Source organism: Photinus pyralis, unplaced genomic scaffold (assembly GCF_008802855.1).
Source record: "Photinus pyralis isolate 1611_PpyrPB1 unplaced genomic scaffold, Ppyr1.3 Ppyr1.4_LG8, whole genome shotgun sequence".
In the NCBI taxonomy this organism is placed as follows: Eukaryota; Metazoa; Arthropoda; class Insecta; order Coleoptera; family Lampyridae; genus Photinus; species Photinus pyralis.
Genome location: NW_022170819.1, coordinates 7,414,306 through 7,441,687, shown reverse-complemented (window position 1 = coordinate 7,441,687; position 27,382 = coordinate 7,414,306). Strand labels below are relative to the sequence as shown.

The following is a 27,382-nucleotide window of genomic DNA, read 5'->3' as shown; positions in this document are numbered from 1 at the left end:
TGATTGAGAAGTCTGATCGAAAAAGTATGAATTGTTTTGGATTCTACGCGCCAAAATTAATAAGAAAAAGTGTTTTCCCGAGAAATTTTGGTGCAGTCGATTTTTGGTAAAAAAGGAAGGTTATATACTGCCTTTTTTTGAGCCCCGAAAAAAAAATTGTCTCAGATCGACCCGGAAAAAAAATTTTCTTATAGAATGTGGCCTGTAGAATCCATAATTTCAAACAGTTTCAAGATTGGGCTACTAGTTCAAAAGTTACAGCCCTTTGAATTTTTTTTCGAAATTGGTTTCTAGTCTATAACTTTTGATTGAAAAGTCTGATCGAAAAAGTACGAATTGATTTGGATTCTACGCACCCAAATTAATAAGAAAAAGTGTTTTCCCGAGAAATTTTGGTGTAGTCGATTTTTGGTAAATAAGGAAGGTTATACATTGCCTTTTTTTGAGGCCCGCAAAAAAAATTGTCTCAGATCGACCCGGAAAAAAATTTTCTTATAGAATGTGGCCTGTAGAATCCATAATTTAAAACAGTTCCAAGATTGGGCTACTAGTTCAAAAGTTACAGCCCTTTGAATTTTCTTTCGAGATTGGTTTCTAGTCTATAACTTTTGATTGAGAAGTCTGATCGAAAAAGTACGAATTGCTTTGGATTCTACGCACCCAAATTAATAAGAAAAAGTGTTTTCCCGAGAAATTTTGGTGTAGTTGATTTTTGGTAAAAAAGAAAGGTTATACTTTCAATCGGTTCCAATTTCAACGCCGAAGTAATAGATAGTTCGCGCTGTTACAAATTGTGTGTATGTGAGTGATAACTAATATTTTAACATTTATTGTTAATTGTAAATAAATAACTTAAGTAATAAAATTTAGGTTATAATACGAATCTTGCTGCGTCTTTAATTATTATGGTTGTGTTTTATCCTTAATAAGCAATGGATCTATAAATCCGGTGGTTAGTTTTCAATGAAAGCCCCTAGAGATAATGCAATTTCATCTGCAGGGCTCTACAGGTTGCCTATTGTGCAAATTGGCATGATTCTCCGCACGATACGTTCAATCAACCCAATCAGTGTTGTCTATAGAGAAAAATAGTGAGTGTTCACAAATGATATGACTCCATATTTATAAAGTCGGTAGGCAGTTGAAAAAAAGGTGTTGAACTAAAAAATGGTTAAGGGCAAGAAAAATGTTATGACGAGAGAATTAGTAGATGATGACTCTTTTTAAGAATAGGAGGCGACTAGTCGATGCTTATAAAAAACAGAATATATTAATGAGGGATGCCTACAGTGCGAGCGCTCAGCATATTCCATGCACTTGTTCCATATCATTTTCTTGAAGGCTGGAATGGGTACACTGAATGCTCTGACCTCTAGAGCTATTGTAGGACTGTGTCATAAGAATTTATGGTTGCGGTGGTGTGTGACGTGAAAGTGATGCTGAATACTGGGAGTATGGGAAACAAATGAAGAAGGCTTTTAATATGGGAACAATGATGTGTGGCGTCGCGGTCGGGAGAGATTGAATATAATGAGGGGATTGCGTGTTTCTAGATGGCCCCTGGATGAAAATGTAATGAGGTGTTTTAAATAAATCCAACATTCGTCACTCAATTTCTCCAGTTTCGCATAGAAAATTGTATTAGAAATAGGTTTTTGGGCTATTACTTGATGCTTCTTACGCACATCTTTCAATTGAATCTCAATGGATTTAGGTACCGATTATCTCCCACTCACCTTCTTTAGCATTCATTAATTTTCTTACAGTTTCATAGAACTCTTCCCGGGTGTAATAACGAGGCTTAGATCCTTGACTGAACGTAGAGCAGGCGACTGTGGAGTGGAAGATATGGGTCTGACGGAGTGGGTGGCGATGATACTTTATTCGCGCCCTAACTCAAGTACGGAGACTTTCCGGTCGTTTAAATTAAAACTATAAATTAAATGTTCCTTTATCTATCTTTGCCATATCCATACTTTCCATGCCTCGACAAGGTTCATTCTTTTTTGGCAGAAATTGAAATTCCCATTTTTAAAGCACCAGAAATCCGAATCAAACAAAATCTCTAGTTGTCGGACTGCCTGTCTTTCTGTACTCTCGTTTCTGGCTAAACGGAACCAAATTTGGTACAAATATTCTTTAGACATAAAAAGGAGAGGAATACTATTGGACAGAATTGCGCATGCGCAGGTGTGGGGGTAGCAAATTGTTTAATTAAACAAGGATAGGTATAGCGTCTTCCTCGAAACGCTTATATAGTTCAAGAATGACTTCAAATCTCTGTAATCTTTTCTATCGATTTCAGTAACTGGGGTTGTTCTGGGCCCAAAGGAACGGCACATCTTTGTAGAGTTTCCTGTTGATTGTAGACAACCTCCAGGTTCCTTCAAGTTACCTAATGGTGAAAATGTGATAGATAATGCTAAAATAAGGGTGAACTCGTCATAAAATGTTAAGCATTATAAAAAAATTAGGTCTAATTAACATAGTTAACCTCTTTCGCCCTCGGGGAGGAGCACGTCCCCCCACACACCGTTCGCACGGTAGCCAAAGATGCCAGCGTTTAATTTTGTTTTAATTGGTTTCTACCGGATTTTTGTTTGTTTCCACACAGGAGAGGTCATATTTGGTAAGTGCACGAGAGTTGTGTTATGATTACGATTAGGGGGTTGTAAACATATCCGACGAACAGAAAAGCAAGTGCGGGAGTCGCGACAAGTGCTCGTATCGCGCGCGCGAGTGCTTAAACCTCCAATTTTCAGTTTAGCTTCAGTTTCTGTCGGACTGCCGTCGTAGTAGCATTTACCTACGTAGATTAATGCCGCTTTTTTGCACACGTGTTTGACCGATTCTTTTAACGCAAAGCTCGCTCTCAAATTTTCTTGTTGCGCTCGTCGCTTTGCGAGGGAAAATGTACGGTCGCATCAACCAGTTTTGTTATACGAATGTAGTATGAGCTTTCGATAGGTTCTGTGAGAAAAAAAGGGATTTTTTAAAAGCTGTGTGTTTTGTGGGCGACCGCTGCTGCCTTTGCCATGATTATTTCAAAAGATCTGTTCTTGCTGGGAGACCAAGACTACTTGCGACTCCCCAACAAGGACGAGAAGAGGCCAGCGATGATAAGACCAGTTGTTAAGTCACCAAGGTAGGTTCTTTGCCGATGTTTAAATAGATATGAACCACTTTGGTTTTTTACATTCAATTGTGCTCTTCGTATTTGGGAAGCGAAACCGTACAATCGTGTAAAACCCAACCGTAGAACTAAGAGGCCAGTTTCGTGAAGCCGTTGATGACCGGATGCGGTGTAACTACAGACCGGAAATAAAGCATAATTTATTTAACGCTAGATTAACACCCATCTGATTTGAGTTCCTTTAAACTTCACTCGCGAAAAACTATTGTGCTCTCATCAAAAGCGAAAGTTATTATATAACGAAGAAAAAGGCACAGCGTGTAAATGGAAAAAAATGACAAATTTGACATTCCAGTTCGACCGGTCGTAATGGAATTAGTTTAATTAAAGAAGAGCATTTCTCTTCCTTTGGCAAACGTTCAAAACCTTCCCATAAACTCGTATACTTATACCATAAATTGTGACCTTTCCCAATTGGTTCTACTTGTGTGCCCCAAACCCACACGTTCTCTTTAATATATTTGTGCATAGTTTAGATAGTGGCCTTATCTGGGTTAACACAAATTTTAAGCCGGGCTAAGTTATCGTTCGTGATCTTAGGTTAGTACACAAATTACTGAATTAACCCGATTTTTTTAAATACACCGTCTACATGGGAAATAAAAAAATTGTATTCAATCAATCAATTAAAAACACATTTGGCTCCCAAGATTCGTGCTAACCTCCTTTTACGTTACGTAAAGTAGGTATGATGCACCTATAGGTAGGTAGGTACATTACTTGTTATTTTTCTTTTTGGCTACTGTACTCCCTGCACCTACCTATGCATAGTGCCGACACATTCCTCCTTGAACTTAGGTGTTAATTATTGTTTTTCCACCCATGTTAGTATAGATGTAAAACTGTTTCTTTCAATTTGCTTTGGGACTGACCGCAAAAATTCACTATTTTATTGAATAGTATAAAGACATTGTTTAAATGCTTGAATTGAAACGGTCAATGCGAGAGTAAAGGATAGAAATTATCAAAGTGTTTCGAACAACTCCCAGTAAAGAACGAACAGGACGCCGGAAATCGAATGTAATGTAGGTACCTATCTCGATTAGTAGCTAACACAGTTTCGTAAATCAAAAAATGAGGGAGATACATTTGTTTAAACAACAAATTACTTGAGAAAATGGCTATTGTAGTAGTTATAATGAATTACTAAAAAGTCCGATACACCTGAATACCGAACTAACAAATCAGCTGGTTTAAATTCGCCTTTAAGAAAGCACAGCTTTAATAACAGCCAATGGGGAATTTTGTACAAGTAAAGATTTATATATTATATACTTCTTATGTGAAATAAAACAGTTTTCATTGGTTCATTTTTAAAAGGGAAATAAATTCCTTAGCTATTCATATAAAATGAAGCGATAACTGCACAAAATTTATCTTTTGCTTCAATAGAATATCTCTTTACCTTTAAGAGTGGGACAGATGGGTGGTTCCAAGCTATGTATTTATATTTTATTCATAAATTTAAGTTTACTCCTGCACTACCGATGGTACCTATAATTACAGGGTGTCCAACGAGTAAGTAACATCGGAAACCATTCGATAAGCCCGTTTCATCAAAATATTTTCGATTTTATGGGAAATTTATCCGTACCGGATTATTTGAAATGGAATAATTTATTTTTATATCTGAACTATATACTTAAATGTGAACAAAATTTAACTATAAATAAGTCACGATACGTTCAAACGGGAGTGTTTTTGAATACAATGGTAAAAAGTTGCTATGGATTTATTTATTGCTTAACATCACTTAGGTATACATAGGTATAGATAGGTACTTAAATTAATTATTTGCTACATTTGTACCTATTATGCATCTAAGACTATATACCTACGCCTCAAAATTAAAAAATTGTTGCGCCAGAGCTGCTAGGATTGAGTACCTAAATTAACCTTTTTCGGATCTATGGTCGAAATTAAATGTTTCCTCACAACCGTTCGGGTACACTCTTCAGGTACTTCAAGTTCTTAAAAATCCTCGGATTATTTTCAATTTTCAGATTGTTCAAATTCCTCACAATCTTAACAATCTTCAGAAGATTCGAAATTTTCAGGATCTGGAGGGCGTATTGAATCTCTATTATTCAGAACCAGGAGGAATCTTATGAATGGACACTTAGGACCGGTTTTACAATTACACCTATTCGCAGAATAAGATATTCTTGGAATAATTGCCATAGTAACAAGTATCCCATTGGTTGACGCAATGGTAACCAACACAACCGTCGAGGTTTATTCGAGGTATAGCTTATTCTCAGTATATACCTGCATTGTAGAATTGGCCCTTATAGTAGGATTTTCCCGAGGATTTTCCTAAGTTTGCACGCACGTCATCGGTGTATTACATCTGAATTTGGTATCTTTGCATTAGATAAAACCCAGGATAAAACAGAATAAGTGTATAAGTATAGGATACCACACAAACAGTGCTGCATGGTGCACCTATTACAACAACGATCCTCTACAGTACCTACCTATATACCAACTGCAATGCAGTGCTGTTCGTTGTTTTCCCACTTATTTTGTTCTATCGCTTTCAGATACTATGTAAACATATACCGAGACATATACTTACTTAATTTAGATGTAATACACCGATGACGTGCATGCAAACTTAGAAAAATCCTACTATACTTAGTTAGCCCCAAAAGAAAGTTTGGAGGACACTATTTTTTCTATACACACGTTTTTATTTAATGTAATAATACCGCCGCTGTAAAATAAATGTAACTTATTACAGAGTTATATGGTCTAAGTATATGTATCGCATACATTCATTTTAACGTTAATTATTACCTACCTCGGTTATTACCTAGAGTTTTGTGACGGTACGCGATATCTCACAACTGGACCACTCGCCACTCACTGACTCGCCACTGTGACAACTCTCTAACGCGATATCTCGCCAATGGACAACTCGCCACTGCGATAACTCCGCCAACGGATGACTCGCCAAATTGATTGCTAAAATTTGTAACCCAGCTTCATAGATCTTTCTTGCGGAAAAAAATATTTCGTTGGGGAGTTGTCGCAGTGACGAATTGTCACTTTGGCGAGATGGTGAGTTGTCAGTCAGTGGCGAGTCGCCCTTGGTGAGTTCGCCGTGTCCCTGATAAAGAGGTAATGTTTTCATACGTGAAATTACTAATAAATATAGGTATAGATCTGTTTCAATTTTTTTTCCAATATTAGGTACTATACTCTGTATATCTTGCAGCGCAAGGCAATAGAAACTAAGATTTTTTGCGGGAACTTTTAAATCCGTCTTCCTAGTTAAAAAACAGAGTATAGGTACACAATATCGGGAAATATGAATTTTAGATACGAGTATGAGTACTTCATTTACGCATCACATAGGTATACCTGTACAGGGTGAGCGGAATTGCATGAGAATCCCTAAAACAACCGTGGTCGGATTGGACACGCGAGGCGAGACTCGGGATACTTAAAATTCGTTAATGACCAATAGTCTGGAAAATTAGGGAAAAAAGTTCGCACTTTTAATTAAAGCTATGAAAATTCGCATAAGTATATATCGGGTGAGCCAAAATGACTGCGGACATTTTGAATTTCCCGCAAAACTAAACATTCATAACGCTGATAACGTACCAAATGTCATTTATTTAAAACTCGAGATAAAAGCAGTGGTGGATCAATCTATTGGATCACTGAACAATAATCACATTTAATTAATTAAAATAAATTAATTCACATATCAAGCGCAGTTGCACGGAGACTTTGTCACAGGCAGTGATCGCGTGAAACACCGGGAGGGCTGCCGATCTTGATGGACCTGTAAAAAGTTGCACCTGTTCCGATAAAAAAGCACAGCATCAAATCCTTCTCCTTAAGACTTACCGAGAGCGTGTATTGTCAGGGGTTGATCATCCTCCATTTGACTCCTAAGTAGCAGTTACCCATAATTTGCATGTTTGTGCATGGGAAAGGGCTAGATAGTCCGACCATATAAATCGTAAATGACGTAGCTGACCGTGGCAGCAAATCGGAACTTTAATAGGAATGATCAAAGAGCTTATGTGCCAATTTTCAAGGCTTTAGGTACTCAAAGGTGCGAACTTTATCTTAATTTACGACCTGTCTGTCTAGGGCTCATGGAAACTCTTGGAGAAGTTTTAAAAAAACCAACAGTTTTGAAGAATTTCAAAACTAAAACTGCACAGGAAGCTCTTAAAAATTATTTAAAATCTTGAAAGATCTTTTAAAGTTCTGAGCTCTTAAAGACTAACAAAGGCTTTATTAAAAACCCGAAACTACAAAGCTCTTTGGAAAATCTTTCATTATATCGGCCACTTTTAGAAAACCATGAAAGTTCTCATAGGTTAGAGCTCTAGAAACTCACACTACAAGCCTCGTAAAACATTTAGAAGGCCGTGGAGTATCTGGGAGGCTCTTGGAGATTTAAAGCTTTTAAACTCTCTTAAAATGTACAGCTCTTTGTAGGTCTAAAAGCTAGACCTTTAAAGACTCTTTGAGACGGAAAAACTTATAAAAACCCTTAGGGTAAGACTCTCAAATATTAAGAAATTCCTTTAGGACTTTGCGTTTAAAGGTTTTAAAATGTCTTTGATGGTTCTTGAAAGTTCACAAAATCTTTTAAAGGCGAACGACTTTGTTTATATACCTAACTTTTAAGGGCTCTTAAAAATGTTTAGAGACACGTCAAAACGGTTAAAGGCTGTTAAGACAAGTCTATTAATCGCTCTGTCTTTAATAGTCCATAGAGGATCTTGGTGAGTCTTAAACTTTTCAAGGGCCTAAGTGGTTGCCAAAGGTCTATATTAGTAGCGAATTGAAAACGTTTTCAGTCGTTAATCAGTGGCAAGAATTGCAGAGGATCCAAATAATTTAAGCTCTTGGTCTCGCCTCTGGTTATATTTATATGTGTTTGTAATCAGAACCTTCAAAAGCCTTTCGAACCTTCAGATCGCAAAAGATTCGGTATTTTTAGAACATGTTATGTACGCCCTATCCCTACGGATAGGTACATATTTGGAACCTTTAGAGGTTTTAAAACATTGGTCAAAGCTTTTAAACCGACAGAAACTACAAAAGGATCTTCGGAAACATTCTGAATCTTCAGAAGCTTCTGTAGCATCAGGATCTTATGGACATATATGTTTTCTTAATACATGGACACTATGAACGATTGAGAAACAAACATAATTTTGTCCCATATCTTTTAATAAAAATACTTTTTCAATAACATACACATCCGAGGACTTAAGATCTCTGCATTAAGAGTTCCTATAAATGTGTGGATTTTTCTACATAATATAACTATACCTTACCTTAAGCCATCTCGCCACTGCTTGTGGATTTTCCGAATCTCCAGATTATTTAAGTAGAATCTATACGACTACGAGACTTTCAGATCACTCCAGAACCTTCAAAGTTTTCCAATCTTTGTAACTTGGTAGCATGCGAGGTAGCATGTGTAATAAATATGTTCAAAGCATTATCCAAGAATCTACAGAATGAGTGGAACTTTCGGAAGCTTGGCTTGAGGAGTTTCGGAAGCTCCAGAAGCTTCTGAATTTTCTAAAACCTCGTCAGAAACATGTTGTATTTTCAAGTCACCGTTTACATCAGAGTGCCCAACGACAACACGGGGCGAATGTAATATCCCTAAGATGTTTTCTGTTTTGTATGGTTATTCTCTCGCAATTCGTTATTTTAAATACTAGATTGCGACTAAATTTAATATGTCGCGAATTTTTGATTTTTCGTATGTAGGTACTTTATATAAAACTATACACATATCAATTATTTTCAGTGTTTTCGTAAATAATTGTTTACAAAAGCTATACAGGGTACAGCTCAGGAATTCATTGCAAAGTTCTCAGTTTTGGAAGTGTGAAAATTACTTAAATGGAAACCCCCTTTTTCATCAATCACTGATAATCTCGGTGGTAATGTAGGTATAGACATACAAGTTAAAAATCGAAAATGAAACGAAAGAGTTCACTTAGTGGATTTATGACTAAGTACCTAATATATACTAAAAGCAAAACATAAAAATTGTATTTGAAGTATTTTCTCTTCGCTTGCATGATAACTTTAAATTCATTTTAAGATTTTAATGTCCTTTTTGTCAAATTTGATGCTCTACTAAATTTTGTTGTATGTTGCCTTCAGACTATAGTTAAGCATTGCTTGAAAATAGTTAGGAATTCATTGAGAATACCCAATAATTCTTGAAGATTTCCCAGGATTCGTCCATATTATCTTAAAAACTCTGGAATTCATGGGGAAAAAAGTGGCGATGGCGACAACACTTTTTTGGTAACGATTTCACAACTGAAATTTCTAATTTTAAAAGAACATTGCATTTCCTCAAGTTAATCAAACATATACTTACTAAAAGCGGCCAGTACCAGTACTGCATCTTGGGCACTAAAAGTGAGTTGTCAAACACAGAGTAAGTATACCTTTTTAACGTCTCCCAACGACTGTTATTGTATTTTAAAAATTCCACACTACTTCCACTAATATTTCAAGCCCTTGTGGGCGTAACGGTCATTTGTAAATAATTTATTGACCGTGTTTTGGTGATAAATTCGAAGTTGTCAACAAATTTCGTCATCACAACCCCGAATTTTTCTAACCATAAATTCGTACTTACGTATACAAATTCCGAGGCATCTCCAATTGACAAAGAAATTTTGGTACTAAGCCATATTGTATCCGCGTTGACCTTATAATCAAGTTCTGTTAATTTATAATGAATTTTTTGCCACGCTTCTTGGGCGCTTTTTTTTCACGGTTAGCATTTGAATAAATTAATTAGAAATTAATAGAAAAATATTTAAAATTGTAACCGCAATGAGTAATGGTCCCAAAATTCCTGGGAGGCCCAACATTTTGTCCCAATTCATCAGCAACAAAAATACCACGCACGTTGATTACTTAAAGTGAAAATAATTATGACAGTAAATTATCAATAAAATCGTGTCTAATTACACAGAATATGATAGATACATGATTTTTCTGGGGGAAGTACCGCGGTGTTCACGGACAGGAAAAGTTAATTTATACCGTTTTTAAGTAATTTAATTGGTCAATTTGCGTATCGTTTTCATCTCTATAGGTATCTAGTTATAAGCTTGGTTTGAAATGAGTGGTGGATTGACTTTTGATTTCAGTCAGGCTTTAAAAATGGGACAAATGCCCATGGAAACAGCTACAATTTTTCTTTGATCGCAAAATTGAAATTAAAGAAGGGCTTTCAAATGTTAATATGAATGATGGAAGAACACCTACAACTTTCCTACACTTGAAATAAATGGTATCCATAAATGCATTAAATTAAATTAATTAAGCTATTAACTATAATTACATGATAAAAGTAAAATTTCTCACTATCTAATTAAAAATTAGAGCTGATTAATGGAACTTCTTAATCATTACATAAATTGAGCAGTCCGTGTTATAAGTTAGAATATGGTAATTAAACATTTCAAACAAAACAAATTGCGCACGCGATTCTGCCCTTTTCTGTCTAAGAATATGTGTACCAAATTTGGTTCTAATTCGTTCAGCCGTTTAGCCGGAAATGAAAGTACAGACAGACCGATCGACATCATCGATATTTGGTTTGGATCTTCGGTGCTACGAAACGTGTACCTACTCCCGTAAAAAGTGGGGGGGGGGGCTCATTTTTTACCCCAATGCAATACCTCCCTTACTAACGTGCGGGTGGTAAAAATATGCATATCAATCTAAAAATATGCTCTTTTTTGCTCACATTATGATCCCTAATTGCCGTCATTAGATAATTTTAATTTGGAGAGGTTTAGGTCACCTAATGCAACACTAGTTTCACATTATTGTTTTTTAGAACAAAATATACAAACAATTCCTATACGTTTTGGTATAGTTTCTGTAGGAAAAAGCTTAATATCATTGGACCAATCACGAGGAAATGCAATTAAAATCGACTTATTTGGCAAATTTGTACAAAAAATGATGGACCAGCTTGCGGCAAACCCTTCAAATTTGCTACTGTTACCGTTGCGATCAAAAATTCACAATTTTAAGCGGTAACAATTCCACAGCAAAGGTTTGGATCACTAAATCACATTTTGATACAATTTCGTTAGTGTCCAACGGAGGGTAAATCAATTTGAAACGCCTCAGCCTGCGAAATCTACGATTGATATACCCTTTTTTTACAAACCGTTTGATTTACGATCCGAAGCAATCAATATTAAAGTCACCCACAGCTGCCGTTCGGTCAAAATTTATAAATAAATCAACTGAAATTCTAGTCAAAATTTTTGTTTATAAGCCTTTGGTATCATAAAAATACGAGTGGAGGGTAATAAAATCGTTGACTTTTTGTTTTAAAGAACGTGTTTCAGTTGTTTTAACAGCTCTGTGTCTGGGCTGTAAACAAGACCTAACGTATAGGATACATCTTTAACAACGCAACATTGAAATTCTAAACAATGCACTTAAATTGCACGCGCGAAAAAGGGAACGAGAAACCGAGACGGATTTTCGACACTATTTAAATAAATCTATTTGATGTCATTGTCCCCATTAAGCCTTATTTTTGTCGGGTTAGAAGTTTTGGCTACGTTCGATTACGGTTATGCTTGATTGGCAGATTCGATGGCGATCGTCCTCTGATGACCGTGTTTATGTTCCGCTTCAATTACGACAATTAACAAAGTGTTACATTCGCCGATGGAATTTTAAATTGAGATCGCCGAGTCTAAATGCGATTTAGATTTTGCAATATTGAGCGGAGCTGTAGATAATGATGATGTCACTGCTGGTTTTTTTTTGATATTTCCGTTTTATTTTCGGTTTAAGTAGTTACGTACCCGTCTGCGTATAGTCTGGCAATAAACATCGACATTTATATCACCTTTTGTTAGAATTTCTTTCAATAGATTTTTTTAGTATACGCGTACTATAATGAATGCTTGAACTTGAACTCGATGGCATCCGTCCGTGTTTAGATCTGAAAATATGCTGCTGGCTGGCTAACGACTTCGACGACTTGGAAGGTACAAAAATAGTGTTTCGCATAGTCGCGTATTATGGGGATCCTACACGTTCCTGCATGGTATAGAAAAGTAAGACCGCGACTCGCAATGGTTGCCCCTGAAAGTGTAGGTAGATTCGGCCTTGACTTAGCACCTTGCCCGTTTGTTAATTGACATCTAAACATTCTCGATTTTTGGTTCTCCAGATCTTGTTTTGACGAATGATTCTTTAATGGTGGAAGCGTTTCTACTTACTATTTAACCACTATTTGCACTTAACAACATCTTCAATATTACCAAAGATAACAATCTTGTATTACTAATTTCAAAAGGAAACCAGTTTAATTTTTTTTCTACGTTTTAAATACACGTAACAAAACCGTCTGTACCTGACTTCAGTTCATCTTAAAGCCGCACATGTGAATGGTTCCACCTCGAAATTTGCGAATTTCACTTCTTCCCAAACGTGAAACTTGATTAGAAATTGTCGTGTTGATGGTTTCTTCCCACATGGTCGTAGGATTAAACGCTCCTCGGCCATAAAACGGGAAAGGATAGGTACGCCATAAAATTGCAATTACAAATCAATACCTACTATCTATATTAGTTCATCTAGTCGAAGATTTAACGAGTTCTCTGAAGCTGATTTATTCTTTTTGGGCGCAAGTCGCAATGAAATTTCTATTGTACAAGCAATGACCTGGCCACCTCTCCGACTTGATTTATTGTATTGCATCAGTTCATTCATTTTTCCCCATAATACAATAGATTAGAGTCATTCTATTTTGAGCACTTTTGGTCTGGAAGACGTCCTATATAGGTAAGTATGTCTGGCAGTGATAGCGAGTTTTAATGGCCGATATGTTAATGTCTACTGATGAAGCTTAATTACACTGTTGAATGCGTAATTAGATAATATACACGCTCATAATATGATAAGTAACAATTAAACCCAATTTGCCTTTCAAATCTATCATAAAAATGTATTTCTTGTAATAGAGTTCAAAATACTCGTTTTGTACAAATTATAAAGTAGAAACCGTCGAAGCCCAATGCCATTTCAACCGTAATCAATTTGACATTCATGTAAAATGTAATGTTTTGGTCTAATTTTTTCAAATAGGTATGTGAGAAAATTTGGATCAATTTGTTGTAAATATTTCATAAGGTTAATAAACCAATAGTGATCGATTGGTGCTATACATTGTCGGAATGGCAGAGTTGCCAATTATAATTTCTAATTGTTCATTTTTAAGGAATTTAATGACGATTGGTAAAGTTGGTTATTGCTTTGTGAGCCCAAGCGAATAATGGAATAATCTACTGCAATCAAGTCAACTAATGGGTCATTAAAAAAATATAGGTTGCTTCGTATCAGTTCGAATACCTTGGATACACGGATATCCTGAATGTCAAGAACGGCAGAATTGGCACACATACTGATTAATTACCTTCCGATTTCCGATTTGTTGTGCAAGATCTTATAATACGCTTTTCTTCATTATTTCTGTCCAATTTTATATCTTGTACAGGAAAATTATTACTTACTGATTCCACAAGACATATTATACATACCAACAACAAAGTGTAGAAACATTATATTTATTAAAGGCATTATTTATTAGGAGGTGCTGAAAAGTTCCATCTATCTATCTGAAACCCTTTATTTGCTTTCAACAACCATTTCTGACGTTTCCCATAATTGTCCCCTGAACACAACCAACTGGTATACAAAAACTGGACCTAATTGATAAAAATTAAAATAGGTACAATTTCGCCATTTTATAAGTTGACGTTTTATTGTGATTGGTTTCCATACAAATAGTTGCAATTCTTTTATCAATTTTATCATTGTTATACCATCTCAATAAACTTCATCTATTTTTTTATTTGTTTTTATTTCGGTATTACTTATTACGGGAAACCCCATTTCTACAAAAATAATCTTGGTTAATACCTAAGTACACTACTCTTTTACAAAAATTGAAAGAAAGATACCTCAACTGTAGGAAGTCATGAAAAATATGTCGGTTGCTTTCCTCATTTTCAAAAGAAGCTCAAACCTCACAGGAGATCTGATATATTAATTATATGCGTGCTACACTTGAGATAATCGAGGGACATTACTTGTGACCAAAACTGTACCCCCCTACTAATACATCAATAAGGAAAAAAAGAAAAAATAAGTGACGAAAATATGTCCCACTACTGCTGTCCTATCGAAATTTCACACTTCGCATGTGGATCTTCAAACCAAAATTGGTACTTGTCACATGAAAGGTTGTAACGGACGTAATGTATACGTTCTTGTACTTGCAATAGATAGGGACAATCAAAGATGCAATGTTTGATTTTATAAAGCACGTTCGGTTGTTCAATGATCTGATCTACATCGAAACGTTTTTTTAAATTTCTGACAAATGAAAAAAATTATCAAAATACCAATATGTCATATCTAACAAGCACATTAACCTCTATAAAGAACTTTTTTTTATTTTTTGAATACCTGGCAGGCCTTGCAGTAAGAGGTTTTTGCCGTTTTCCCACAATTTAATGAAACTGGATTTAGCCGGTTCTGCAATCAAGGTCCTCGGTCACTGGCTCTTAGTTTATAAGGACAATATAGTAAGACTATCTAGGAAGTGCAAGTCCTGGGCACTAATTATTTAAAGTATTTAAGACGCTTGTGTACCCACTGCACCCAATCTAAATTTTCATAAGAGCGCCCGCCATAAAAACTCAAGTTGTTTTTCAAAAAACAACTTTTTTTAAGAACTACCTATTTTATAAATTTAGACCTTTATCTACAAAATGTTCGGGCTATTTTTTTAAAAAAGTTTATAGCAACTGAATACCGATTGTTTAAAGATTAGATGTTTTGCACCGATTATTGCGCTAATCTGTTTTTGTAAATAAAGTCTGTATATCTTGGCGGGCATCTTGTTTCTTGCAACTATAATCATCTATACACCATAATGTAAAAAAGTTGCGCTTAGGTAAAGAAGACTAAAAACCATATTTAATGACTGCAATAATACTACAAAACGTCCATAGTTAAAATGTTTTAAATTATTATTTCGGGGACTCAATATTTGGAATAGCATAATTATGTTTTTCTATTTCGGTGTCACAATGATGATTTTGTACAACTGTTTTCGACGAAAACAGTTGTACAAAGACAGTGATTATAGTCGTTTTTTTTGGTAACTCATCTCTTAAGTTGGCAGTTACTAGTTAGTACAAGTAGGTACTTCGTTGGGTACTTCCATGTTTGAACTTCAAAATGTCAGTCTTACTACGCTGCCAACCTAAAACTTAACGGCATAAAAAGTGTTCCCAACATAAAACATGTTAGTTCTAATGTTCCCTATAGTTTCTGATAATGATTTTTTTAATTAAATTAAAGCACCGAAATAGAAAAAATAGTATGAAAAACGCGTGTTACAATGCTTTATAGTAATACTCCTATCTTGCGGACACTCGTGGCTACGCTTCGCGTCGCCACTCGTGCCACAAGATAGTCGTATTACAATAGGTCGCATTGTAACACTTGTCTTTCAATATACTATTTTTTAATTGAATTTGATAGAATATGTCCCCTTAAATGGGGGTTTACAGTACAGTTGAATTCCGCATTTCTAATTTAATAAGCGTGTACCTGAAACCATAAAACATTTTTTTGGACAGTAAAAGTTTATTTAAAAATAGAGGCTGATTAGCAAAAAAAATAATGAACATGTGCGGTTTTAAAGGTTTATTCAAAACGATATGATTGTGGCGGGCTCTGTGACGTAATAAGCCCGACCAATCAGCTCCTAGAACCATTCAGGACATAACGACTTGGCAATATTGCAGGAGAATGGCATTTATAACTTGCGTCATCTGTCACAGGCACTTGTCACTTTCGTGCTAGATGCAGTTAAACATCCCTCTCAAAACGTCAAATGTGACAAACGTCAGACCCTCGCGTAAGGTTGCCAGCTCACTTCTACGTGATTGGTTGTAGGTTTGTGACGTATTTAGTCTGAAGCGTTTCAAATTCGGACTAAAAACACAGCTTTTCAGTAATTTATTTTGGATTTATTTTACTCGCAAATAAAAATTGAGGACACACGGGTCTTTTTATTTTTAATGTACTTTGTGGATTAGAAATAAAAAATGAAGGCGGGATGACCCCATTCAAGGATTAGTATCAAAGTTTCTTTTGATTGAATTTTCACACAAACAATTAAAGAAGCTAATTTTTCCAAAATTTGTAGCATGTAATGAAAATCTTCTTTACGCATTGAAAAAAACTTTGTCTGATATTGGTCCTTCATATTGGCAACTGAAATGTGATTTTATTCCTAGATGAGAGACGTGGTATATGACATTATCTAAATACGACCATATAATTTTTCTCTTAAAACAGTGGACCTTGTTGCAATTGATTTAGCTAGAAATTGCAAAATTCTTGCCTGAGAGCTTGTACTTATTTTTAAGTGGGCACATTTTCACTCAACCAATCCAACACTATACATTTACAAATGTCCATGCGTGAACTCCGATTCGAACCAACTGCAACTGTTGCAATTTTAATTATATTCATGTTGTTTTCAAGAATAAAATTTCTTTTGCATTTATGTACAGGTACTGCCAAAGAAACGATCGCGGAATAGATAAACCCTGCAGCATACGCGACGAACATTTGAATATATACCTACAACTTGGAAAAGCGAACCAACAAATTAAGGTATCTCCTCCTCGAAGACGGAGTCTGTGGCATGTTGGTTGCTTATGCTGCAGAGTTTACCTATTTGACGATCATTACTTTTGTCAATGACTGTACATATGTGGCGGCTTCAAGCATATGCAGGGAAATGACGCCTACTTTCGATAAATATATGTCTGCATGTAGTACAACTTGCCATCTAGAAAATCGCTGTAATTGCAGCTTTTGGTAAATTTAGGTCCCCAAATGATGGTACCATGGCGCAATCGGGATCCAAGATCTGCTGTGTAAACTACTTTCAGTGCCGGGATGGCAACTGCGTCTCTGAGGAATCTGAGCTTATAAATAGATTTACAGATAGTTCGATTGAAAGTGCAACTTCCATTTGAGATCATGGTGATGCTTGGAATTTTAATGTTGTCCTGGTATTCGATAAGAGACCTTGCGATATTAATGGATAATATTGTTGTACGATGTCGAGGAATGCAAGTGTACATATTTCGTTTTGTCTCTATTTAAGATTAGATGGTTACCTGTACACAACTCGAACATGGCAATTGAGAACTTTGTGGATTCTCTGTGACCTTAAGCAAAACATTCAATTCAACGTCCAAATTTAAAATAATTTCCCAACAAACTTGCGTGGCTCTGGAGGATCTTGATTAGGGAATCGTTTGCGATACAGACCCACTGTTTCCCACGGTTTTACACTTGCAACATATCGGTTAATTAATTGAAATCCATTTTTTTTTTAATTAATCCAGCAACCACACTAAAGCCTAATGGCAGCTATTTAAACGGTTGTTTCCATGGAATGCTATAAAATTTTGAAAAATTAGCTTCTTTAATTTTGTTTGTGGAAAATTCCAATCAAAAGTAACTTTAATATTAATCATTGAATTTAGGGGGACAAATTCAATTAAAAAACATCATATATAAGTAGCCCCCGAAAAGAATATTTTAAAACGTCATTTTGTAGTATTTTTGCACTCATTTAATATGATTTTTGTTGCATTGAATTCGGACAAAAACTGTAGGCGCTACAGCTTGCGGCATTTTTTAAATTACACACTGTATAGACTATAGACATTTTATTCAATAGAATAACTTGATTATAATATTGAAGTTGCACATTCCATGCAATATTGTTCCCACATATTTTAACAAAACTTGCTTGGTTTCATAGTACATACATAGAAAACTGAAAGAGTCAGTTTTGTGGAAAAGAGATGTGCACTTTGTATAACTGCATGGATATCATGTTTCTTATTAAGATTTTCCTAACATTAACTAACAGGGAGCACCTGCCGCTATAATGACTATACGAGAGTTATTAATTGCCAGAGTCTGGATTTCTATAATGCATGAACATAAATGCACTTATTTACATGCAATGTTATCTACTCCAAAATAATCATGTTGCCTTATTAATGATTGGAATCAAAATTTGGTCAGCCAAAGTATACAAGGACATTAAATATAAATATTTGCTGATTATAAAATTGCATAGTTAACTATTTCGGAATTTGAAGAGTGTAATAGCATAAAAATACTTATTGATATTTCAAAGCATTTCATTCAAATCTGAAATTATGAACGATGCAAATTGTCAATTGTAATTACCTTCGTACTCAATTTGGGCAAGTTTCCGAAATCATATTTTCGGCACACTCGAAAACAAATTTCCCACAACCTTATCATTTGGAACTGCTTCCTTTCTCCGGCCACAAATCTTGACTTCTAATGCCTCCGATACCTAATTCGATAGCGAAAATGCAAATCCTACTAGCAAAACAACGTTTGTTGTTTGATATCTTAATTGCACCTTTCCTATTTCGCGATAAGACCGCCGCACTAGTTTAATAGGTTATAAAACTGTAACAATGGCTCAGTGAGAAAATTTACGTGCGTAATGAGGACATCAACATTCGCAACGAAAAAAAAACCATCGTAACTTTCGGGCGACAGTAACTGTTGTTGCTATTTACCTTGCAATTTTATATGCATTTCATTTTTAGAATGTGTTTGAAAGCGACCGTTTTGCGGTTTTTTACAAGCTATTTTGGCACGCGCTGTTTTTAAAACGTACGGAAAACAATGTGTGGGAGTTCTTTTTTTCTCGCTTGGAATATCATAATTAGTCATATTCTAATCAACGGTTTCTTTTTGGGACAGGATTACGATTCGGGGTTATATTTGGACGGCGGGCTCTGCATCGTGTGCTGCAATTCGAAATGTGTTTGTACCGTTTAGGGGATCGAAGAGGGCGGCGAGTCGTGGGGGTCAATGGCCGCTGAAAGTGAAAAGAGAAGGTGAGGACGTTGTAGGGGCAGTAGAGCGGGACAAAGATGCAAGTGTGGAGATAGTGAGAGTAGTTTGGGCTCGAACGGTAGCTGCAGTGCCCAATGGCACCTACTGTGTGTTTGTATGTAGACATAGTTTGCTAAAGCAATTTTCTCGGACTGCCTCTGGATTGAGTGACGGCAGAACGAATGTCTGAATTGATTTAAAACAGTCTCAGCTGTTGGTAACCGTTCATCGAATACTTTCACTTTGCTCGATCTAGGATATGGGGATAAAAAGGATAATGCGGTGGTGCACACCTATCGCTTAGTTTAAGGTTAATCGTCGGTCCTTGACCTCGCATGTGTTTGTTAAACTCGGATTTCTTCTAACGCACGGTTTTATACTAATAACATATTCTTATTGCATGCACCTCTATACTAAAACCAAAAAAGATGGAGACTACAACCGCTTGTTATTTCCGGAAATGCCTCAACGTCGCGGCTCAGCCTACTACTATAATAGTAGCACTAGAAGTTCACGCGAGGACAATTGTCTCCCCTAGACATTCCGTCTATCCTAAATAATAATTAATAAAAAAACGCCGAAAAATGGCGCCGTGTGAAAGGTCAAGGGAGTCCTGGCGACCTTGAGTAGCGGTCAATAAACACCGTAGGACAAATGCCCGCCACCGTTATCTAAATTTATAGACTTGATACGCCGGTATCCCTAAAATATGCATTCCATTTCTAATTATAATAAAAGGCCACACTTTTTAGGTATACCGCTAATCGAGAAAGTTACTTACGTAAGATGCCTTCTCCTCAGGATAATGCATTTTCGATACACGACTGTGGAAGTAACCTTGTGGGCTTTGTGCTGATCAATTTCAAGTTCAAATGCCATTTTTTTCGTGGTATAAGTGATACCTTATAAAGTAACCACAGCGCCTCTAATTTGAGGATCGAATTTTATGAGAGCGTTTTACATTGTTGCAGTAACGTAGGTGTTCCTAAAATACTAAGTTTCCTGTTTTTTAATCGTAAAATTAGAGACGACTATTTTTATCGCCGTTTATGCTGATAATTGCGGGATTCATTGTGGAATTTTCGCCTGTTTTCTTCCCCACATTTGAATTACATAAGCATGACATAAAAACGAAATCGTTTTGATCAAACACTAAACAAGAATGAAATAAGCACAAAGTATTCCAAATCGATCAAATCCACGATACACGATTTTTTAGGAAAAATTTATCAAAAAGCCCGCATGGACTGAAAAACGAATTTCTTTGATCCCAACATTTCTACTGTAAGTAAATGTAATATTCAAAGTACAATCACGAAACTTATACTTTATCGTCGGAAATAATTGACCATTTTCCGCTGTTGTTCCTCTTCAAAACCAAAATATTGATATTAAACACTAAATTTTCAGCTTAAATTCGACCTATCACCTAATGGGTGTTTAATTAAATTTGAACTTTGAATTAAAAAAATTAAATTTGTATCACGCGATTTTGAGTTTAAGGGCGATATTTAGAGATCCATTTCCAAATTTTACGGTTAAAGTATGAAATTAGAGATGAATGTCGGAAAAAATTAATTTTCTTTCTATACTAGAAACGCGAAATTAAGAGTTTTATTCTCACATTTTACGTTACAAATCGCAATATTTCCGAATTTCACGTTTAAAATTAGAATTTTGAGTTGAATGTTCGAAACATTAATTTTCTTGTGCAGTCTAAGCGATAGTTTAACGTTAAATAACAAATTTCGACTTGAAACACAAGATTTTGAATTTGAAGGATTGTATTGTATGTGTATAGGGAGCTGCTATTGCTGAGATAAGGCCCGAAACAATCGAAAATGTACTAAAAAATTGGGTGGGTCGAATGGGCCATTGCCAAGTCAGCCGTGGTGGTCATTTGACCAAAATTATTTTTCATAAATAAATGTCATAAACCAACCGTTTAAATAAAAGTTCAACCGTTGAAAAATATTGGGCCGTTTACCCAACAACCTTCTCCGACTATGTGTCTCAGTGGTAGAGCGTTGGGCTACATAGCCGGAAGGCTCGAACCTGGGCTAAGGGTAAGAATTTTTCATCTGTGGCAGAGATGGGAATTCCTTAGATCAGTTTCGAGCAGTCTACCGGCTACTGCAAATTAGGTTTTCCTGCAGTTTTCTTAAGGTAAATACCGGAGTAGTATAGAACAACTTAAGACCTTCTCCAGAGGCACCTCTAAAAAGCACTATGCTGTTCACTCTGTAATTGGGTACAAGCCCGACGAGGGCCTAAACAAGAGAGAGACAATAAATAAATAAATAAACAAATAAACCTTTTAGAAGAGTGCTGGAAAGATACCGTCTCCACTGCCTCTATCTGTTGTAGAGAAGTCTGTACTTTTTTGTGAGCCTGGAAAGTGAGTGCTCAACCAGCCTGGTTTGAACGTAGAACGTAAGTCTTTCTTCCAGGTTTCCTGAAGTGCTTTAAGCTCTAAGTGAGTTCACCTTCACCTCCTCTTTTGTAGTGAGTTCACCTTCACCTTTTTTACCCTCTATAGCTTGTTAACGAGATTGATTCCTCTCTCGGTCCGAACACTTAAGCCAACTCACATCCAGAATTTTGAGTTTACGGTCAGAAAAAAATGTGTGAACTTTCTACGCCTCCGTACGAATTTCTCGTAAACACGAAATTTTAACATTAAAAACGAAATCTTGGAAAAACCCCTCTTACTCGTAGAACTTTGTGCTTTTTTGATTCAAACTGATATCTGTATTTGTAACTCCTCGTCCAAATTTCAGGATTCAAAATGTTGTGATGCGATAATCCTTTCACTCAATAAAAATTCCTAAACTATAAAACGAAGCCGATTATTTATCGATGTGCAAAATGTCAACCACCATTTATAAGCACTTAACCTATAAAATACGTTAAGTACCTACTTTTGACTCCTGTGTTATTCCATAAAATGTTTATGGCGTTTCAAAGACGCACTTATCGCTATTAATGGGCATATTACGTTACATTTTGTGTTTTCTATGAAACTGTAAATCGTGTTAGAGAGGATGCGATCCCCTAATCTCGGCGTTGCTCTCAATACATGCAAATTATCGTCACTTTCTGCATGAAATGTTGACACGTTGCGAAATCACAACGTGAATGTTCGCATTTTTTTTACAAATTTAAGAACAATTGCGATTGTCGTGTGGGAACATTTCCAGCACGTGTTTTAATGACATCTCTATACGTAAATTACGAGGTAATTACATATTACTGTCAGTGTTAACTTTGCAAAGTCTTCCTATAAGTGAATAGATTAGATGTTGGGATGAAGAAATTAAGAACTTGCATCCTCGTTGAATTTTTCTTCAAAACAGGGATGATAGTATTAGGTACTTATTGTCGATCATTTCCTGTCCGTGCGCCAATGAAAGTATGGATTTAAGTTGTCTTAAGAGAAATGCAATCTGTTATATCCTATTAGACATATTAAAATAAAGAATAACAGGTACCAGTCCAAGTATAGCTTTTTTTTTGTTTGATTTCGTATTTACTGGTAATATTACTTTTTATTTAAATAAACTGGTCGTGACAAAATTAAATGTCTTGCATATAATTTCTAACATTTATCTTGAGAAATACGATTAATATGTTAAAGTCCACGTAGTCATTACTCAAAAGTAAAAGTGCACGGAGGACATGATAAAAATGCTGTGCAATGATCCCAGTTCAAAAAGAACCATACACACAACACAGCTCTTCAATTATAACTTTTTCCGGTAAAGATTCTTACCCTGATACAATAGTGGGCAAACTAGAAATCCTTAAATTACAAATCTCGTTACAAAAGGACTGTTACTAAATATTGACTAACACTTAAAATGAATTTTGGGCGAGAATCAAATAAAATTAATCGGAATTTGAATATGAAACTTCTCTGTTTGTCGTTAATAAAGGGTCCGAATTGAAACACAACTATAGCGTAAAATTACATTGATAGCTTTTATTTTACACACACAAGATAATAAAAAGAAAAGCAACAAACAGTGTCCTGTTAACAGGGCACGAGTGCTCAAAACAACACTGCAATTAACTACGAAGTAAGATTTAAAATTACTTACAGTTTTCTTTTTCGAGACAAAATATCCAAATAAAGTTCGTACATCAAATCACTAATTAAATTAACTGAAACCACAGATTCCTGATGAACCGTAACGCACACACGAATTTACTGCTTACTTTCTCTGATGCAAATACGATAAAATTTATCCTTATACTTCGTAAAACGTAGCCCTCGTCAACTTGAAATCGTCTGTCCGACACTCCCAATAAATTAACTCTTTATTTGAACACCGCACAAACGAAAAACCAAAACAGCCTTCAAACTGGACAAACTAATTCTAACTTGAGAACAGCTTTTCTTGATAACTGAAACACATACTCGGTTTCGAACTTCAAACTGACTCCTTCTCCTATTCTAAATAACATTTTTGAACTGAGCGGCTTCTATAACCGACCTGTATCTTGGCTTCGAAAACAAACAAAAGCTGCATAGAAACGACGAAAACCAATACCATGAAACTCAAAACGGTACGTCCGCACTAATTCCTACAAATTTTTAAAATCTAATTTAAAAATTTCTACCTAATAATAATAGCCGCGTTATCTTAAACAAGTACCTTTATCTCTCTCAAATATACGGAAAACTTAATAAATTGCATCGAAACTGTCACGTTAGCATTAGTGAGCACCTTGATCAAATAAAAACCTTATCATGAAGATCTTCCTTCTCTTATAAAGATATTGCTTGTGTAATATACCTGCTGTAAATGTTTATCTCCATATCGGGCTTCCAACCGTGACACAATTTGCCCAAAATCCTTTTACCGGTGTTCTGGAATCGTACGCAACACATCCAACGCATCTCCACGTAACGCAACTATCAGGAACGTTACCTTACCTTCCACTGTCCATTTATTTGTAGCGGTCGCGACCTCGAGCTATCTAAAGTAGGTGAGCGACCGTGATTTTCCATCGAATGTTTGTGTAAGCACTTAAATTTTGGTCGTACGAATGCTTTCACATGGTTCGGGGGCTTCTTTGGGGGACCATTGTGGAATAGCAAGTAGATCACTAATCGATTTTAGGTTTCATTTCGTTTTCTATCGTATGAATGTTATCTTGGACACTGTATCTCATTTTGGACCCTCTGTATCTGTATCTCAATCCCCCCCGCCCTGGAAATTTGGAAGGGACAGTGTCCAGTGACTAGACCTGTGTATGATCTTAGTTCACTGTTGCTGAGTGCTAGCAGCGAGCTGGGTTTGGTTTCCTGGAAACTGATCAGTTTCTTGGATTGTCTTAGTCGAGAGGAAGACGTTTCCACTCTTTTCTGGGCTTGCTTTTTATCACTACTCCAGCTAGACATGGTGGTGCTCCACAGTAGAGTTTCGGTTCAATTTGGGCATGTTTTATTTTTAAAAAAATTAAAATATTTCTTCACTCGCATATACACAATTTATGACAGCGTGAACTATTTATACTTCGGCGTTAAAATTGGAACTACCCTGAAATGCAATTCAATTTGATTATATAGTCGAGTGTTCCCAAGTGGCCGCCAGTCTTTTACAATGTTCTAGAACAAAACACGTTCTATTTCCAAGAAAGAGTGCGTCACATCCGCCTTCGTTCTTTATCGCCGACGACTAATCTTTCATGGCTCCTCGATGTCTACCTGGATTTCTGGAAGAATCGCTACATTTACATGAAATATCAAAATCAGAATACATATTTTTAACACCATTGTAGGGATTGCTTGTGATCTTTGAAATTTCATTGAAATCGTCAATAAAACGTTTTTTTAGATTCCAGAATCTGAGAGATCTTTAGAATTTATCAGAGTAAGCAAACGAGTTTCAAAATCTTTACTTAAAGCAAATGAAAGACGATTCAAAATGACGAGAAAAGATCGTCGGATAAGTGGATCATTTCTGTATGGGCGTAGAAACGTCATGGTACCACTCTTTATTTTTTAATAGCCATAAACAATAATTAGCAACCGCCAATTGTTAATCCGAAATAAATAATCATTTTATCCGACAATCATTTCCGATAGTCTAAAAAACTTGCCCATACCTAAAACTGCCTCCCACTTGATGGTGGAATTAAATTTGTATCCCCTAACTTGTTGTTAAACGTGCTATAAATAACCATGGCTCAGTACTTCGATGGTCCAAAGAACGCGAGTATCATATAATTTATAAATTGTAATTAGTTGAAATTTTAATTTATAATTAAGCTTTGTACAATCGAGTACCTCGCTTAATTAATGTATTCGGGTCTTTTAATTGTAGTACGGTAATTGTGGTATGGAAATTACGAATTTTCTGCCGTGTTTTTGAACCGACTGACCTCTATTGTTAATTTAAAGTAGTTACGCGTTTCCAATTTGAGAAAAACCAGACGTTTCAGTTTAGGTTAACCCGACCATAAAATTGCATTTTTCGCATGTGACCTTTACGGCTTGTAAAATTTCGTCCAATGCTCCGTGCGCTATCGGATTTGTTTCTTTTTTTCGCAAAATGTCGCGTGCGATTTTCTATGCATTAATTCCGAAGGACGAAATCCCACGGCATTCCGACTAGTCACGCAATTTAATCTTCAATTGTCACCTTGTATTAAGGTAACGTAACGTCTGAAAAACAGGAAACTTCACTAATCGAAAACAGCGCCACCTCCTGACGACCAAAAGTCGAAATCTAAAAATGTCGCCCGGGGAGCAATTGACGGACGCATCCTCTTCCTCGATTAGCGAAACGATTTAGAGTGATAACATATGCTCAATGTCATTGCCAACGTTATCTAATACGTCCTCCAACAAATTTAGACAATCCCATTTAGATTATGCTACATCCGACAAACTCGCACGAAATAAATTAGGAGTAACCGCAGACTGATTGATTACCTTTCAAAAGTATTACTTTATGATTTAGTCCCGCAAAATTAATTAGTCCGTAATAATTATGTTCGTTTATGACCGATCTGACATGAATGAAGTGCTTGTTAATTGCATTTCATATTGATATTAAAGAATAAACAACCGTCCTATTGATCAATGAGAAAGTTCATTTTAATTTCTAATTAATTTGTGTACTATAATTATTAGTCATAGATAATTACTAAATAAACAGGTGCGCTGATCGGTGGGTGTGCAGGATGTTGACAGACAAATTTCAGAACGTTGCACAATGGCCGATTTTTCAATATTGACTTGGTCAGTTATTTGCCGGGAAATTTGTTCTCTCCTTGTAGTTTCCGAATATACGATCTACCTCAACACGACTTTCTCTGGTACTTTCAAAGCGAGGTTCGATTTATGATGGTGTAAAACGAGAAAATGTGTAAACAAAATGGGAAATTGGGAATTTAATTAAATTTTATATAGCTAAGCTAGTTTTAGTAAAAATGGGTAATTTAGGAAATCGCTGGGGGAGACAAACTAGGGAAACCGTTCTTTATGTATAGTGTGAAATTTGCATAAGATCTATGAAATATAAATATGTGGAGTATAAGCACACGCACCCTACCCCGATCCCTTTCTCCATGTCAATTCAATACAACTGCAATTTAAAGTGTAAAAATAAAAAACTTACCTCTTTAGACCCTCGTGTGCAGAGTCTTTTATTTTGTAATAATACATTAATACTTCTGTTACACCCTATACTTAATTTTAATCCAGGTATTTATTTCACTTCCCTTATTTCGCTACCCTGTGCTTAATTTTAAGGCACTTCTGGGTGATACTTTTTTTTATTAACGAGTTCCAGCGGGTTCATAATTTTGTGATCTCTGTCCGTCTGTCCGTTAGCACGATATCTCGAACACGAATAGACCGATTACGATGAAATGTTGTAGGTGGATTTTTTATCAACTTTGTAGATCGGAGTTCCTGAATTGTCAATGTAGCCCAAACAATAAGGAAGGCCCTTTTGACATCTCTATCAGTTTTGAACCGAATTGCATGAAATTCAAAATGAGCATAGCTCTGTAATTGGCCGCAAGCCTCTTGAGGGTCCAAAACAAGAGAGGGATAATAAATAAATAAAAATAAAAATGCCAAGCTACAGCCATACTCAGGAGCTCGTTTGCTATATTTGTTTTTGTTTCAGAATG

The 27,382-nt window shown here is 35.8% G+C and overlaps 1 protein-coding gene across 2 annotated transcripts in view; it reads left to right on the top strand.

Moving 5' to 3' along the window:
• The first annotated feature begins 2,716 nt into the window (after window positions 1-2,716).
• Window positions 2,717-27,382, top strand: part of LOC116178652 (ABC transporter G family member 14) — a 73,551-nt gene continuing 48,885 nt past the window's right edge. Inside the window, exon 1 of one of the 2 annotated variants that reach the window (XM_031498218.1) lies at window positions 2,717-3,145. In XM_031498218.1, coding sequence (XP_031354078.1) covers window positions 3,036-3,145 — 110 coding nt within the window. In that variant the 5' untranslated portion in view covers window positions 2,717-3,035. The remainder of the gene's footprint in view (window positions 3,146-27,382) is intronic. The other variant, XM_031498219.1, reaches the window with a different exon arrangement.